The 18,831-nt window shown below is 38.1% G+C and overlaps 2 protein-coding genes across 2 annotated transcripts in view; both read right to left on the bottom strand.

Moving 5' to 3' along the window:
* The window catches only part of LOC133534965 (aminoacylase-1A-like), a 42,425-nt gene extending 35,597 nt beyond the window's left edge, over nt 1-6,828 (bottom strand). The window contains exons 1-2 of the mRNA XM_061874330.1: nt 6,579-6,828; nt 6,285-6,422 (exon numbers count right to left, since the gene is read on the bottom strand). Of these exons, the coding sequence (XP_061730314.1) occupies nt 6,285-6,411 (127 nt within the window). The 5' untranslated portion in view covers nt 6,412-6,422; nt 6,579-6,828. The remainder of the gene's footprint in view (nt 1-6,284; nt 6,423-6,578) is intronic.
* A 2,028-nt stretch (nt 6,829-8,856) lies between these two features.
* abhd14a (abhydrolase domain containing 14A) overlaps nt 8,857-18,831 on the bottom strand; it is a 21,362-nt gene continuing 11,387 nt past the window's right edge. The window contains exon 5 of the mRNA XM_061874334.1: nt 8,857-10,650. Coding sequence (XP_061730318.1) covers nt 10,468-10,650 — 183 coding nt within the window. The 3' untranslated portion in view covers nt 8,857-10,467. The remainder of the gene's footprint in view (nt 10,651-18,831) is intronic.

Below are 18,831 nucleotides of genomic sequence, written 5' to 3'. Positions count from 1 at the left end.
TTTGCTGAAAAGCACCCCCAAATCATGATGTTTCCACCCCCATGCTTCACTGTAGGGATGGTGTTCTTGGGATGATACTCATCCTTCTTTTTCCTCCAAACCCGACGAGTGGCGTTTATAACAAGAGGTTCTATTTTGGTCTCATTTGACCACATGACTTTCTCCCATGACTCTTCTGGATCATCCAGATGGCCATTGGCAAATTTCAGACGGTCCTGGACATGGGCTGACTTAATCAGGGGAACCTTCTGTGCGATGCATGATTTTAAAGCAATACACCATAGTGTTCTAATGATAGTAAGGCTGGGCGATATATCGATGTACTTGATATATTGCGGGTTTGTCTCTGTGCGATATAGAAAATGACTATATCATGATATTCGAGTATACATTCTCACGCAGTTGCTTTTAGCTGCGGGCAATAAACTGCATGCGTTTCTCCCTCATTCTTGTCTCTCGTTCTCACAGAGACTTAAAACAAGCACACCTTCTTACATATGCCATGCGTGCAACGTCACACACCCTCCCCGAGCAGAGAGATAGCGACATGGGTAACATTAGCTGTGATGCTAACGGTGTCTTGCGAGTGGTAATATGAGAGAGAGAAGGTGTGAATCTGGTAACAAATGAAGGAAGAATGAATTCCCAAGAAAAACAGCACTGGGTGCATCGTCTGGCGGTGGTTTACCTTCACGCAGGAATATGTTGAACATTTATGCGACAGAAGCGTTGCTACAAAAAGTAAAAGCACTTAGTAATTTGTAGCATCATTTGAAAAGTCACCCGCCAGAGTATGAAGAGTGCTTCAAACTGCATGTCAACATCTCCGTTCGATGCCACACCCACAAAATTCCGAGGCAACCATTTCCAGATCAACACCGTAAGATATATACTATTTGATATGCAGCTCATTTTTATGTGACACTTATTGAAATATCTTGTGTGACATCATGCACAAAAGTGCACTTTATTTGTTTTTACTTATTGTAGTGGCGTTCTGTACAAAAAGTGTGCTTTAATTTAATGTTGTTTTTATAGGTCATCTTAGTGACATCATGCACAAAAGTGCACTAATAGCTTGTTTTAAAAGGTCTCCGACAATCTTGCACTTTCTGTTTTGAAATGACATGAATGTTTGTGCCACTGCTTATTAACTGTTTAATAAATACAGTTGTGGTCAATTGACTTAGTTGTATTTTCCCTCTCTGCATGAAAGTTTAAAATGAGCATATATTAATGCAGTATGAAAAACAATGTTTTATTGTAGACACATAGAATCATCATACTGCTGTGATTATATGCATCAAGTCTTAATTCAAGGCTAAGGCAAAATATTGAGATATATAACGTGTATCGCGATATGGCCTAAAAATATCAAGATATTTAAAAAAAAGCCATTTTGCCCAGCCCTAACTGATAGTAGCCTTGGAAACAGTGGTCCCAGCTCTCTTCAGGTCATTCACCCGTGTAGTACTGGGCTGTTTCCTCACTTTTCTTATCATGAGTGATGCCCCACGAGGAGAGATCTTACAGTCCAAGGTAGATTAGCAGTCAGGTTTAACCTCTTCTATGTTCTAACAAATGCTCTAACAGTTATCTATTCTCACCTAGCTGCTTCCCAATTGTCCCATAGCCTTTTCCAGCTTTGTGGAGCTTTACAATTTTGTCTCTGGCCTCTTTTGACAGCTTTTTTGTTTTAACCATGGTAGCAGTTGGACCTTGACTGACTGTGGGCTGCACAGGTGACTTTAATGAGCTCAAAGGGTTTGGTGGGTGGGTGATTACTTGTGGGGTCAAGGTGGACTTTTAAGGTAGACAGAAAGATCTTTGAGAGTCATAATTCTTGCTGATTCTCATGTGTGCAAATACTTACTGTATGAACCCCAGTAACACACAAATAAATCATAAAAAAAATCATACAATGTCATTTCCGGATTTTTGTTTTTAAAATATGTCTCTAACAGTGGAAATACATCTATGATGAACATTTCAGACCTCTCCTGCATTTCTACGTGGGCGAACTTGCAAAATTGCCAAGTGTGCAAATACTTGTGGACCTCACTGTATATCACAGTTGTTATATATCTAATATAGACGATGCAAGGCATTAGTGAGGTTAGAAAGCGTAACTCCCTCCAAACAGCACAGACACAATAGCTTTCTTGAACTGATTTATTTGAAGGCTTCCTTTCCCTTCAAATTCACCGTGAAAACTGTAAAAAATAAAGCACGTTACAAATGTAAAAATAATAAAATGCACAGCATGTGGATCAAACATTTTACCAAGTAAAATACCAACAAAAGACAAACAAATACCTCGTTGGCCTGCATGCTTCTGTTAGGAGGAAATTGTGATCTTCTGGCTCTTATAGCCCAGACGCTTTAAGTCCTTGTGACACTTTTTGGTCTTTGTTACGATCAGTCGCTCTCTTTCTCCCTTCTCATGCATCAAAAAAATGTGTACTCATACCCGGAAGTAGCTTCTTTACTTACATCCGTCGACAGACCAAACGAGACACTTCAAAATAAAAGTATGCCCACATACTGTTTCAAAGAGTGCTGCTCATTTTTCGTATGTGGGTAACAACATTTGACTATTTATAAATGGTTTATTTATACAGGCAAGTAAGGTAAAGTGTTGTACCTGACAAGTTTGGGCTACCTTGCTTCTGCAGCCTTCATCAGAGGTGTCACGTGATGTTAGCGTGACGTTGTCTGTGGCGTGTTATATGGATTGTTTTGATTGATACTTTTATTAGTAGATTGCACAGTACAGTACATATTCCGTACAATTGACCACTAAATGGTAACACCCGAATAAGTTTTTCAACTTGTTTAAGTCGGGGTCCACGTTAATCAATTCATGGTAAAAAAGTGAATTCCCTGACCGTTAGAGATGCGCGGTTTGCGGTCACAACCGCGGAGTCCGCGGATAAACCGCGGGTCGGGTGGGTGACATGACGAAAAAATAGATTTTAAATAGATTCGGGCGGGTGGCGGTTGAACCAATTCGGAAATATATATACATAGTTAAATGTTATGTTGAAGAGGTTCATTTAGCCTACGGACGTGTTTTTATAAATGGGTGATTTATATAGGCTAGTAAGGTAAAATGTTGTACCTGACAGTACTTGATGGTACAATCTAGTGGTTAGGATTCAACGCGCTCACCGCCGCGGCCCAGGTTCGATTCCCACATGATGAAAAAATAGATTTTAAATAGATTCGGGCAGGTGGTGGTTGAACCAATTCGAAAATATATATATGTTATGTTGAAGAGGTTCATTTAGCCTACGGACGTGTTTTTATAAAAACCCGGGCCGCTTAAGACCCAATTTTTCTCCAGCGTTTAACACTACGTGAGTTGTGTGGTCCTCTGTGTTTTAAATTTTTCATTTCCATTTATTGTTTTAGTTGATTTCAACCTTTTGAACTGTTTATAAATCATATTTATTTTTATATTGGTTTTATATTTATTTATTTTTGTTTGTATTCAGTCATTGATGGAGCTAAGGATTGTATTTGAATCTTTGTTTTTTTTTTGTGCAGCACTTTGGAAACATTTTTGTTGTTTAAATGTGCTTTATAAATTAAGTGGATTGGATTGGGTTGAAATCACCGAGCTGCTGAGAGCGGCCCATTCTTTCACAAATGTTTGTAGAAACAGTCTCCATACCAAAGTGTTTGATTTTATACACCTGTGGCCAGGCCAGGTGATTAGGACACCTGATTCTCATCATTTGGATGGGTGGCCAAATACTTTTGGCAATATAGTGTATATAAGGATATAGATTTTAGGCCCCATCCATACTTGCCAACCCTCCCGGATTTTCCGGGAGACTCCCGAAAATCGACGCCTCTCCCGAAAACCTCCCGGAAAAAATGTTCTCCCGGAAATCTCCTAAAATTCACGCCCCCTCCAGCTCCATGCAGACATGAGTGGGCACAGCCTGTTTTCACGTCCGCTTTCCTGTTGTATAAACAGCTTGCCTGCCTAATCACGTTACAATATCTACGGATTTTTAATAAAAAACTGCACACACAAGGAGACGAAGCAGAAGAACGAGGAAGTTACAGCCATGGCAACGCCGTCTGTAATAGAGTGATTCTATGTTGTCTGTTGCCATCTCCTGGTGAATGTTGGCTATAGCGTTATGGGGTTGCTTTTTGATTGGCCAACGATTTACATGGTGTTGTGCACTTGACGGCAAGTGACTCTCGCCAGTACGCAAATGGCAGAACAAAGGCTACTCAAATAGTGAAAGGTAAGTGTTGTTGTTGTTGTTTTTTTTTAAATAACCGGCAAGCACAGTACAGTTAGTAGAAGAACTGTTTTTTTTATTACTGTGTATCTGATAGGTACCGTCTGAAATTCAACTATTTATTTTATTTGTATATATAATAAAATAAATATATATAGCTAGAATTCATTGAAAGTCAAGTATTTCTTCATACATATAAATATATATATATATATATATATATATATATATATATAATGAAATATAGGGCTGGGGATATATCGGTATATACGATATATCGCAGGTTTGTCTCTGTGCGATATATAAAATGACTATATATGACGGCGTGGCGCAGTGGGAGAGTGACCGTGCGCAACCCGAGGGTCCCGGGTTCAAATCCCACCTAGTACCAACCTCGTCACGTCCGTTGTGTCCTGAGCAAGACACTTCACCCTTGCTCCTGATGGGTGCTGGTTGGCGCCTTGCATGGCAGCTCCCTCCATCAGTGTGTGAATGTGTGTGTGAATGGGTAAATGTGGAAGTAGTGTCAAAGCGTTTTGAGTACCTTGAAGGTAGAAAAGCGCTATACAAGTACAACCCATTTATTTATTTATATCGTAATATTCGATTATATGTTCTCACACCGTTGCTTTAAGCTGCGTGCATTACATTACTGGTGTGTCTCACTCCTTCTCGTGTGTCCTTCTCACAGAGACATAAAATAAGCCCGCCTTCTTACATACGTCACACACTGTCGCGCATGTAGCGTCACACGCTAACGTTAGCTGAGGCAGGTCGAGTTGCTTTTAGCGGCAGGCATCACATAACAGGCGTTTCTCACTCCTCCTCGTCTCTCATTCTGACAGATACGGAAAACAAGCCCGCCTTCTTACATACGTCACATACTCTCGCGAGTCCAGCGTCATAGCTCTCGCCGATCAGAGAGGTAGCAGCAAGGCTAACGTTAGCTGAGCCAAGTCGAGCTGAGCTTGTGACAATACAAGAGAGAGATGGTGCAAAACTTATCACAAATGGAGGAAGAACAATAAATGCCCAACATAAAGAGCAGGTGATCCATCATCTGGCGGTGGTTTGGCTCCAAGTGGGAAGATATTCAGCAGACAACAGCAATATGCTGTTCAATGTATATACTCTGATGAATAACCTGTGTGATGACTGTATTATGCTGATAGTATATATTTGTACCATGAATTGATTAACGTGGACCCCAACTTAAACAAGTTGAAAAAACGTATTCGGGTGTTACCATTTAGTGGTCAATTGTACGGAATATGTACTGTACTGTGCAATCTACTACTTAAAGTATCAATCAATCAATGCAAAGTATGCAGCAGAAGTGTTACTACAAAAAGGTAGCAACACTATTATTTTGTTATTTCATTTAAAAAGTCACCCGTGAGAGAATGAAGTGTATTTGATGAATACAGTTTTGGTCAATTGACTTAGTTGTGATTTCCCTCTCTGCATGAAAGTTTAAAATGAGCATATGAAGAAGAATGTTTTAATGTAGACACATAGAATGTGATTATATGCATCAAGTGTTCATTCAAGGCCAAGGCAAAATATCGTAATATATATCGTATATCGCAATATGGCATAAAAATATCGCAATATTAATAAAAGCCAATATCGCCCACCCCATATGAAAAATACACCTCCCGAAATCGGAGGTCTCAAGGTTGGTTAGTATGGCCCATCCCTAATCTGAACATACTTGTTTTTGCTTTTCATGACTTGTGCTAAAAGAAAAAAAATCCATGCAAATTTATTCACCACAAATAAATCACAGTCCTGTCTAACTTTTTGTTGGTGTACATCGACCAACTTTGGATTGATTTTAGTGTTGCAAAGAATTTCAAAGTGCATCCTCGAACAGATTGAACACTGATTTTGGCGCAGGGCCAGTAATACATCGTAATATTGATCATTTAACAACCCTGTCATAACTCATAATCGTATAAGCTTACACATGTGACATGCATACTGTACATACCCTTCTCCTTACTTGTGTGTTTACCTCACCGTAGTCTGGCTGTGGGTGAACCGTCCTGAGCCGGAGGTACTCTCTGAACAAGCCCACGGAAGGGTCCTCTATGTCGACTGACGTTGGACCACCTCCGACACCTGAGTCCTCTTTGTCAGGTAGCATGTTGAAATCACCTGATGGCAACGCACACAATATAGATGGCGCAGGTACAAAGCTAAAGCCACTAGCTAGCTGTGGTAACCCCTGGATAAAGTGGGCCGAGTTTAACGACCCTATACGTTCTTTAAAAGTGTTTTTTTTATTATTCTTATTTCAAAATAAACACTCACCAGGTAGTCTCGGTCTGACTGCCTGTCAACCACTGCCGACGACAAGCTGCCTCAGGGGGGTTGTTGATCTGCGACTACACTGGTCGAGAGAGCGCTGGCGTCACACTGTATTGCAACATTACGGTAAAAACAAGCGGGTTTCAAAATAAAATTCGGAATCGGTCAACATATAGAAGCACAGTACACCTTTTTTACAATAGTACTTTTATTCTACAATTCACTCCGCAGTCGTTTCGACACACTTTACGGTAACGTCTTGTATGTTGTGAAGAGAAAGTTGTATATACGGTTGTAAGTCCTTCAAAATAAAATCATACGATTGAATGTTAATTTACAGTTTATGCTGAATTAGCCTATGGAACTGATTAATAAGCAAAAATTGTACCATATAAATTTACTAAAAATATTCCAGTACTTATTACGAGTGTTAACTAACATCACTTAAATTCACCCACTAACAATTGTGTATAGTATTTTCGAAAAGGGCTAAAAATGAAGTATCGATTTTTAAAAAATGCACAATAACAACTTATCTAAATATTTACATCAGTGGATACCTAAAGGCCCGGGGGGCCATATCTGGCCCGCCACATCCCTTTATACCAGTGGTTCTCAAATGGGGGTACGCGTACCCCTGAGGGTACTTGAAGGTATGCCAAGGGGTACAGAGATTTAAAAAAAAATATTGTAAAAAGAGCAACAATTCAAAAATCCTTTATGAATATATTTATTGAATAATACTTCAACAAAATATGAATGTAAGTTCAAAAACTGTGAAAAGAAATACAACAATGCAATATTCAGCGTTGACAGCTAGATTTTTTGTGGACATGTTCCATAAATATTGATGTTAAAGATTTCTTATTTTGTGAAGAAATGTTTAGAATTAAGTTCATGAATCCAGATGGATCTCTATTACAATCCCCAAAGAGGGCACTTTAAGTTGAATGTGTAGAAATATTTATAATTGAATCACTTGTTTATTTTTCAACGAGTTTTTTGTTATTTGTATCTTTTTTTTCAAAATAGTTCAAGAAAGACCACTACAAATGAGCATTATTTTGCACTGTTATACAATTTAATAAATCAGAAACTGATGACATAGTGCTGTATTTTACTTCTTTATCTCTTTTTTTTTCACCCAAAAATGCTTTGCTCTGATTAGGGGGTACTTGAATTAAAAAAATATTCACAGGGGGTACATCACTGAAAAAAGTTTGAGAACCACTGCTTTATACGACTCACGAAAACCAAGGAATATGTCAATGAAGTACTTTTTCTTCTCTTCATAAATGTAACCGTCCTTTCCATTTTGACAGAAAAAATGTATGTACTGCATGCAAGTGTATATGTTTAAAATTACTGTATCTAATAATGCAACAAATATATCATACATTTCAAGCAAGTTATCCATTAAATTGTATCCATTTTCTACAGCTTGTCCCTTTTGGGGTTACGGGGGGTGCTACAGCCTATCCCAGCTGTATTTCGGTGGAAGGCGGGGGACAACCTGGACAAGTCGCTATCTCATCGCAGGGCCAACACAGATAGTGTGAATGTGAGTGTGAATGTTATCCATTAAATTGTACAGTAAAAAAAAAAAATTGGTACCACTTTTATGCTACAAAAACTAACAAATTGTACGATAGTATTTTGGCAACTGATCTGCCAGTTTTTTTTACTGTAAAAAAGTCAATGTTAAAAAAAATACACAAAAATGTATGGTAATAATTATTAAATATTGTGTTAATTCATTATGATTAAAAAATGTATTTGATATATATATATATTTGTATTCAAATATTTTTCACTATTAAGGGACCCTCTGAGGGCAGCCATAACTGCGATGCGGCCCTCAATGGAAACAAGATTGAAACCCCTTATTCTACATAAAGAAAAACATTTTTTTATTGTTTTAATTGACAATTACGATTAAATATGCAATATATTTATATGTATGTACATCCAGGCTGGAGACACAGTATTGCATTCATCGCTCCTGTAAAAATCTCTGTTCTGACAGCAGCAGAATAACAACACAGGTAATTAGAAAAAAAAACAATCCTGTAAATTATTCATCAGGCCAGGGTTTTAACAACCACACTGCCTTTGGGCCCTGCGTGAAAAGGAGTGCCCCCATTTCCACTGCAAAGGTCAACTTAGTCTCTCATAAAACAGAAAAAAACACCTGTAAGCAAACATTGTTAAATTATTAAACACCATCGTCATGACCAGCAGAGTTACCCACTTTCAAATAAATGTCTAGACCCCATGCAGATATATTAGACTTATATACTTTATTATCATATAAATAAACAGGTTTTGCTTTCAAATGTTGACAATAATTTTCTCCCATGTTGAAGAGAATGAGCTTTGTTTTTTTTGAGCTGAAACGAGAAGTGACATTCCCAAACACACACATGCATCTACTGCTGCTGCTACATTTGCATATTTACCTCCCACCCACCTACAAAAAGGCAACAGGGACACAAAATGTAATGCTTTTTTTTGTTTGTTTTTGCATGCAAAGAGGCATGAAATAACCCTTACCCGACTTTACAAGTGAAGGCTTATTGCACATATGATGGATATGAATACATAAAAAGGAGGTGGGAATCTTTAAAGTACCAATAGAGTGAAAAAACAAGTTGATTTTATATGCTTAATTGTTTCTTGGTACCCAATAAACCACATCCAATTTTATTTACAATCTGCAAAGTATGTGAAAATACCGTTGAAACATCACAAAATGCCCCAATTTCAGACGGCCATTTTGACAATGTTATCAGAAGAGTCATACTGGAGACACACACAAATTGGAGAGAGACGTGCTGTTTATCATTCACAATCCTTATGCAAGACAAGAACATATATGGTTGGCTTTTTTTTTGCATTCAAAATCTTGAATAAATAGCCCACAATTGAGTCAACTACGCCAATTAAACCCTCTAAAAACATTCACAAACCACCAACAATATTCCATTCAAATGTCATGACCTGGATATTAAACAAATATGAGTGATATTGTTATTATAAGCGCTAACACAGACGGCCTATTTTAGTGGGGTCTTGTTATCAGTGAGTTAATACTAGCTTACGCTGCTATTGTTGATACACTAAGAGGGCAGCTGCTTTTGCATTGTCTCAAACATGTTGAAAGTTAATTCTAGATTATAATTAATGCATCTCTCACCCGATAGTAGACAAATGTGGCTACGGACTGAGGGATTGGTTTAATTTGATATCCCCCAAGATGTCTAAAAAGGCGTAGTTGCGGCAACTTTTTTTTTTTTAACCCTTTGTAAGAATTGCGGTTGAAACTTCATAAAAAGAAGATTATTTTAGCGTCCTGTTTGTCGGCAGCCAAGCGAGAGTGGAAATTGTACAGTAAGTGTTTGTTTTTATTATGGTTAGTTTTTATGTGTAGCACCTAGCAATGCTGCTGATACTTTAGTGTTTCAATAAAGTTGCATCCGTTTAGCACTCAATTTTTAAAACTTTTTGCACATCTTTCTTGTGTTCGAGCTCAAAAATATAAAGTTTTAGATCATTTGTCCTAAAATAATTTTTGTTGGCTCTCACAAAGTCTGCTTGATCAGTATTGTTGTTGATGGGGAAGGGATCTGTGGTTTCCACCGCTACGTCACGGATCACGTGACTGACTAGCTCATTAACTCTCAAAATGGCTCGGGAATCTCCATGAATTTGATACTATTTTGATCATATCTATTTACTCGCAACCTTTGTAAGTCTTTTGGTGTCATAAATTATATATTTATGATTATAGCTTCAAAATAGAGGCAACTTGTTTTTTTCACTCTACTGGTACTTTGTATTCATTCTGACAAGCCGACCAGGCAGAAAAAAAATGTCATATTTTCTTTCTGTCTCACTTAAGCTTGCTGAGGAAGTCGATGAGTCCTTGGTGAAATGCTCGCGGTTTATCCATGTAGCACGCGTGACGAGCTTCGTCCAACTTGAGCACGGAGTAATGTGGGAGCTGGGCCAGATTCTTGTGAGACTGGGCGCCCAGATTAGTGTCCAGGGCCCCAAACACAATGAGTGTCGGCGTCTGATAAAAAAAACAAAATAAAACATATTGCAACATCAGAATTATTATTATTATTATTATTTTAAGTACCAATGATTGTCACACACACACACACACACACACACACACACGAGGTGTGGCAAAATGACCCATCACCCTTTATCCCCTCCCCTCCACCAGAGGTAAGGGGAGCATGAGCAGCAGCAGTGGCCACGCCCAGGAATAATTTTTTGGTGATTTAACGCCCAAAGCAAACCCTTGATGCTTAGTGCCAAGCAGGGAGGTAATGGATCTCATGTTTACAGTCGTAGGTATGGGAAATGATAATTGTGACATTTTGGTTTTTACAAGCCATTTTGGCAGAATATAGGTGAAATTTGCCAGAGAATATTCTGTTTTAATACATTGTAAAAACCAATATTTGTTCATTAAATGTGCCTAAAATGGCAAAGCTACACAAAATAACAACACCAATAAAGGTTCTATTTGATCATATTACATAAATAACGCAATCCTTTATGTTAATGTTGCAATTCTAACTATTTGCCTTCAATTTGTAATTTGTCCACCAGAAAACATTTTTATACAATTTACTGCTTTCTGCAAGGATACCTTGCTAGTGAAATGATAAGTCTGCATCCTTACATCCCCCTGGTCCGAGCCCCTATGGTTTTATTTCTTAACAGCAATATACATAATACTGGACATGGACCTCATGTTTCCACACACAATTCATTAATTCCCAACCATCATCACTAGCAGAGAACAATACAGATCAGATTCACACAACACTGTAAATATCAATAACCTTAAACCACTTCCAAAACATCACTACTAGTGATAAATAAATAAATAAATGGGTTGTACTTGTATAGCGCTTTTCTACCTTCAAGGTACTCAAAGCGCTTTGACATTACTTCCACATTTACCCATTCACACACTGATGGAGGGAGCTGCCATGCAAGGCGCCAACCAGCACCCATCAGGAGCAAGGGTGAAGTGTCTTGCTCAGGACACAACGGACGTGACAAGGTTGGTTCTAGGTGGGATTTGAACCAGTGACCCTCGGGTTGCGCACGGCCACTCTTCCACTGCGCCACGCCGTCATAAATACACTGATTACTAATAACATGGCTCTTTTAAATATGTTCTCTGGTCAATATGTCTTTTATTATTAATTATTTGATTTTAGACCACAAACTAGACTGCTTGCTTTTAAGTAAGGTATGGCTGGGTACAAATGCACCAGTTGTTCTTACTATGGCCTCTCAGTCCAATCTTAACTTTGCTTTTTCAGTCAGAGGTGCTAGGAAGGAAAGTGGACAGCATCAATAGCCACACATTACCTAACATCAAAAAAGACTTCATTTGATCAATATACCACTTTTGAAAAGACATGCACCTGGGGATAGGTTGATTGGCAACACTATATTGGCCCTAGTGTATGAATTTGAGTGTGAATGTTGTCTATCTGTGTTAGCCCTGCGAAGAGGTGGCGACTTGTCCAAGGTGTACCCACCTTCCGCCCGATTGTAGCTGAGATAGGCGCCAGCGCCCCCCGCGACCCCAAAACGGAATAAGCGGTAGAAAATGGATGGATGGAATATCATGCAATTGTTTTTAGCGCCCCCCCTGTTTTGAGTGTCACTGTTTGTAGACCACCAAAGAAATGTACTGCTTTTATGAATGATTTTTCTGAGTTTTTCATTCATTCAACATATACTATGATAATTTTAACTGGAGATTTTAACTTACACACTAATACTATTTTAGGCCCTGTTTCAAGGGATTTTATAAGTATGTTAGATTTTATGGATTTTACCCAACATTTCACACAGCCGACTCACACTCTGTATTTGGTCATTATTTATGGTCTGCCCACGAGTGTGTCTTCTGTTGTCGACTTGACTGTATCTGACCACTGCTGTGTGTTTTTATTATCACAGCTTTTATTCCGCTGGAGACCTCAGTACGAGCAGTGATGGAGCGCTATCTAACTTCTGAAGTGGCTGCACATTTTATTGGAGTTTTTAATAACTATCTTCAAATAGTTTTACCTGCACCCTGTGATTTTATTGTTGACATCTTTAATCAAAACCTCAAATCCAGCATTGCCGTTGGTACTCTAAAATCAAGAAATGTCATTTAAAAACCAATACCTAAAGGGAGAAATGATAAGGAAATCAAAAACTAAAAATAATTTACAGGATATCAAAGTGGAAATGGAGAAAGAATAAACTGATGACTAAGTATCAAATATTACTTGAACAGCAAAAAATATGCAACACTGCAAACATTAAGAATAACCCCAGAGTCATTTTTGCAGTGATTATTTGTTTAACCTTGATCTTAATAATATATTTTGCACACCTACAGACTCACTTCATTAGCAGTTTGCAGACCACTTCAGAGAAAAAATAAACACAATCAGTTGGTACATTTTATAAACTCAAACTGCTTGTAATCCAACGGAGTGTTTTTTTTTTTACCTGAAAAAACACTGGACAGTTTTGTCCTGGTTAATGCTGAGATGCTTGACAGGGTTTTTTCTACAATGAATATCACCACATGTCTTTTTATATTCAATTCCAACTACTACTCTCAAAGAACCATAAAATATTCTAAAAAGTTTTGAATATTTTATGGTTCATTGAGAGAGGAGATTTTAAACATATTAAATTCCTCGCTTCAGTTGGAGGTCTTTCACCCTGCTAAAAAAGAGCAATTTAGATGCTAAACATTTTAGTAATTACAGACCTGTATCAAACTTAACATTAGTAAATAACATTTCAGAAAAACTGTTAAGATTTTTTCAATGAACTCAATTTTTTTTAGAGAAGTTTAAGTTTGGATTTAGGGTGAACCACAGTACAGAGACAGGCCTTTTAAAGTTCTTGCAGGATTTCAGTTTGAGTGCTGACTCTCAAAAACAGTCTTGGTTCTACCGGATCTTAGTGCTGCCTTTGAAACAGTCGATCACCTCATTCTTTAAATAGACTGAAACTGATACTACTGTTCACAAATGGTTCACTTCCTATCTTTCAAAGACCCAACTCACATGAGGTGTGCCTCAAGAATTGATTTTACGTCCTATATTTTTTAGTATTTACATGACTCCACTTGGCTCTGGCATCAGGAGACATGGAATTAATTTCCACAGTTAAGCTGATGACACACATTTTTGTACATTTCCATGCCTCCTGATGACACAAGATCAATTGATACTCTTTTTAATTGCATTTTAGATAGTAAGTCCTGGATGGCAGATAACTTTTTTACAATTTAACCAGGACAAGACTGAAGTTTTAGTCATTGGCCCTGAGGCCCTGAAAGACACATATCAAAACTACAAGCATTTTCTTAAATTCCATCACTATAAGTGAAAAATCTGGACGTCCTTTTTTTAATCTGACCTTAATTTGATACCACACACAAAAAATATCACAAAAATATTTTTTCATCGTTTTAAGACTATAGCCAGAGTTTGCCCAATTCTCTCTCAGGGCAACGCAGAGACGCTAATGCATGCTTTTATTACAAGTCATAAAGACTATTGTAACGCCCTGCTTTCTGGTCTCCCTAAAAAGGTTATTGCATCTTTACAACTACTCTAAAATTCAGCGGCACATGTTCTCACAAAGACAAGAAGGCGAGTTCACATTTCACTAGTTTTTAAATCTCTGCATTGGCTCCCCTTGTGTTTCAGGATCAAGTCCAAGGTTCATCTTATGGTTTATAAATGTTTTTATGGTATTGGGCCTTCTTATCTTTCAGATTTGCTTTTACCCTGAGACCCTCCGGCTCTCATCTCCTAATTATTCAAAAAAGTCAGGACCCAAAGTTACAAGATGGCGTCTTTCCACTATTATGACCCCCGTCTATGGAACAGCTTTAATGTTTTTATGAGCAGGCCTTAGACCCACCTTTTTGATTTGGCTTTTAACAAATATTTATTAATGTTATTGATGTTATTCGTACTTTACTTTCTATCTTATTAGTTATGCAAGATTTAACCTATTTACTTCACACTTTGCAGTGCATAGTGCATCCACCGGTGTACGCCAGTTCCCTCTGTTCTGGGCAAGACTCCATAGGCTGTTCCCTGTCTGGTTGATTAGTTTCATTTAATGGTCTATTGTTCTTCTCCATGTACCCTTTGGTCTGCCTCTCTTTCTCTGTCCTTGTGGTGTCCATTGCATAACTGTCTTTGTGTGTCTGCTACTGTCCATGCGTAAAAAAATAATACATTTTTCAAGTTTCTGCACTGGATAGCAAAACTGACCTTACGGACGGACAGACGACGGACAGATAGATAGTACTTTATTGATACCTTTATTGATTCCTTCAGGAGAGTTCCCTCAGGAAAATAAAAATTCCAGCACCAGCTGCTCCTAAACCGTTTTGCTTAGGTATTACTTGATATACTTCTAGAGTTCCATATGCTATCAAGACATCCCATCCTTATTACTACCTAGGTAACAAAAGTTGTCAACTTGTCCAATCGCGGCCCCTTTAAATTGCATATTCTGATTGCTTCTACCATTTGCATTTACCGTTTGCATGCTACTATTAGCATGCCACCATGCTAACAATGGCATGCAAACAGCTAGCATGTGTCATATATGAACGGGTCAAAACACACTGAGGCCCTCTACAAGAAGGGACAGAGCCGCCTCTACTTCCTCAGGAGGCTAGGATCCTTCAACGTCTGTAAAAAGATGTTGAAGATGTTCTACGAGTCGGTGGTGGCGGGCGCCTTCTTGTGCGCCATGGCCTGCTGGGGCAGCGGGCTAAGAGTGAGGGACGCAAACTGGACAAGCTGGTAGAGAAAGCCAGTAACGTGGTTGGAGTGGAGCTAGACTCTCTGGGGGTGGTGTCAGAGAGAAGTCGTCTAGCAAAACTCCTAGACATTATGGACAACACTTACCACCAACTACACTCAGACCTTGGGATGAGAATGAGCACGTTCAGTGGAAGGCTCAGACTCCCAAAATGTAACACGGAACGACACAGGAGGTCCTTCATACCGACAGCCATCAGACTGTATAATTCATATGTTCCTACTTGACTGCACGTAAATGTAGAATATATGTAGAATATATTTATATTATTCATATATTATATATATATATGTTATACATTATTTATTATTATTATTGTCTATTGTGACCGAACTGTGGTGCTGAATTTCACCCAGGGATCAATAAAGTACTTTCTATTTTATATATATATATATATATATATATATATATATATATATATATATATATATATATATATATATATACATATATATATATACATATATATATATATATATATATATATATATATATATATATATCTCATGTTATTAGGGGTGCAACGGATCAAAAAACTCACGGATTGGATCAGAGTCAAATTTTTCGGATCAGCAAAAAAAATTAAAAAAGACAAGACAAAGAAACAGAAGTTTTGTCGTTTTATTTTGTAACACTTTTGAATTATTAAATTAAAATATATAAAATCAAGTTAAAGTGCACAATGCATATTTATATATATATATATATATATATATATATATATATATATATATATATATATATATATATATATATCATAATTAACTCATTCTCTTTCTATGCCACATCAATGTGGAATGCCCTCCCAACAGGTGTAACTGTAAGTGCATCTCTATATTCCTTCAAAACTGCTCTAAAACAACACCTCCAGGCAACTTCAACCCTTTACTAAAACCCTCCTCCATTCACATCCCATCTCCCCGGATTGTAAATAATCACATGTGTTTCTAATGTATATACTTGTTCTTGTGCTATCGGAGCTCACTATGTTCTCTGCTTGCTGTACATATCCTACTAAATAAGACCTACACTGTTTCAATGTCCATTTCTCTGTTGATGCAATTGTTGATGACTGAAGTACTGATATCTACCAAAGCTCCTCATCCCACCCCTCGGATTGTAAATAATGTAAATAATTCAATGTATATACTATGATGATTTACCTGTGTGATGACTGTATTATGCTGATAGTATATATTTGTACCATGAATTGATTAATGTGGACCCCGACTTAAACAAGTTGAAAAATGTATTCGGGTGTTACCATTTAGTGGTCAATTGTACAGAATATGTACTGAACTGTGCAATATACTAATAAAAAAGTTTCAATCAATCAATCTTCTTTTTAACATAATTAATGAAAAACAGTGCCACATAAAAAGGCATTTTTCCTCTCTTTAAACTTGGACCAATGGCCATTAATAAAAAAACAATTTAAAGTGCAACATAAGAATGCACAACAGCTTCGTTGAAACACAGGTAGTGAAATAAAGCTTGACATCTGGAGTGATGCTGCTGTCTTCCACACTTGGAGCCATGGATTGTAGAATCCTTGTTTTCAGAGGCAGGATCATTGACACAGATGGTGAAGTTTCAGTGCTCAGCAGAGATGTAACAGTTTTGAGGGGTTTAAGCACCTGGAGGACCTCCTCTGCCACTCTCACATCATCATCAGACAGGGTGATGATGTCTTTGACATTTGTCTTCAGTGTCTTGTAGGTAAATGCAGAGTATATAGCTGATATAGCTGCCTGCTGCTCCAACATATCAAAAGTGGAGTTCCACCTTGTTGGGACATCATGTATGAGCTTATGAGTAGGCAGCTTTAGCATTTCTTACTTTGTCTTAAGCACATGAGCAGCAGTTGTGCTTGGGTGGAAGTAGGGAACCTTCCTGAACCTCCCAAGGAGGCGCTCCATCCTATTGACTGAGATGTGATACAAATTCACTACATGTGCAAAGCACCATACCTGTGGTCCCAGTCCTGCCTCATTCACTGCATTTATTTGATCTTTGGCATTATCAGTTGTGACTGGGATAGCTTTATCTTCCATTCCTCCACTGCTTGTGTCAGTAACTGTGCAAGGTGACTCTCGTAGAGGGGGCGTGGCTTCTCATCTCCCACTCTGCTGTGATGAAATAAGCGCTTATCGTCACATAGTTCCCCTGGACCTCCACCCTTCTGCCGTGAGCGCAACAGATGACTCGGGATAGTTCGTCCACAACTTTTTTCTTCTCTTGCTCATAAAAATCTGGCACAATCTTATCGCTGAAGTTGGTGCGCGACGGGATGTCGTAATGTGGCTGAACCACTTTCAGCATGTGTTTAAAACCCTCGTTTTGCACAATGGAGTTTGCACCTATAAAACACAGATTAAATGGCACGGGGCGTTGAAGTTCCTCCGTTACTCCGCTCGCCATTACCACGCTGTGCAAACATTTTTTTTTCATAAATCAGACCGCGGATCACGTGTGTGCTGAACCGAAGATATTGATCCGAACGGATCACGGATCAATGTTGATCCGTTGCACCACTACAAGTTACATATATGGCTTGTGGAATTAGAGAAAATAGTGTAAAATAAACTGAAAAAGTTGGCATGCTTACTTTAGCATGCTAACATTATAATGCAAACACATGACTAGGAAAGAAAAAATAACACATTGCAGAATTTGATGGTGTAAATATAGAAAGTATCAAAAAAATACCATACATCGTTAACGTGCCAACATAAGAGAAGCTCTCAAAAAACGTTAGCATGCTAATACGCTAACAGTTGGTCAAAAGCATCAGGTAGTAAAATCCATGACTGATCCGGTTTAAACATACACAATTAGTTAAACACGCAGCATACGTTAGCATGCTAACGTTCTCACAAGTTAGCACGAAACTACATATTGAAAAAAACTATGATTTTTTTACATGAGCTGGCCATGTTGTCTGTCGATGTTGTATTCCCATTGAACTTTGAGTTCCACCAATGTACAGATACCAGACTCCTACACCGGAGTGGAGGGGCTGAAATGTGACTTCAAAGGACTTCATGTAATTAGATGCACCTGCCACTATTTTAACTATGACACACCTAAGTTCTGAAAAACTTAATGCCGAACAAAGTCTGATTGTGGTATCACTTTGTGATATTGACTTTTCGGAAACACGTGAGCGTCTCAAGGCTTTCTGGAACGTTCTGGTGTTCTTAGATTTCCAATAACTGGACAAATGGCTGAGTTTGAGCTAGTTAGTAAATGTGATTTTTTTCGTGTGTTTTTGAGCGCAGACATTTAACATTGGAGTCAATAAGAGATTTCCCTGACATTTTTGGCTTTAAGGGCCAACAGAAGCTAAATGGGACACATG

This window comes from Nerophis ophidion, linkage group LG16 (genome assembly GCF_033978795.1).
Source record: "Nerophis ophidion isolate RoL-2023_Sa linkage group LG16, RoL_Noph_v1.0, whole genome shotgun sequence".
NCBI lineage: Eukaryota > Metazoa > Chordata > Actinopteri > Syngnathiformes > Syngnathidae > Nerophis > Nerophis ophidion.
This window is presented reverse-complemented; position numbering and strand designations above follow the sequence as displayed.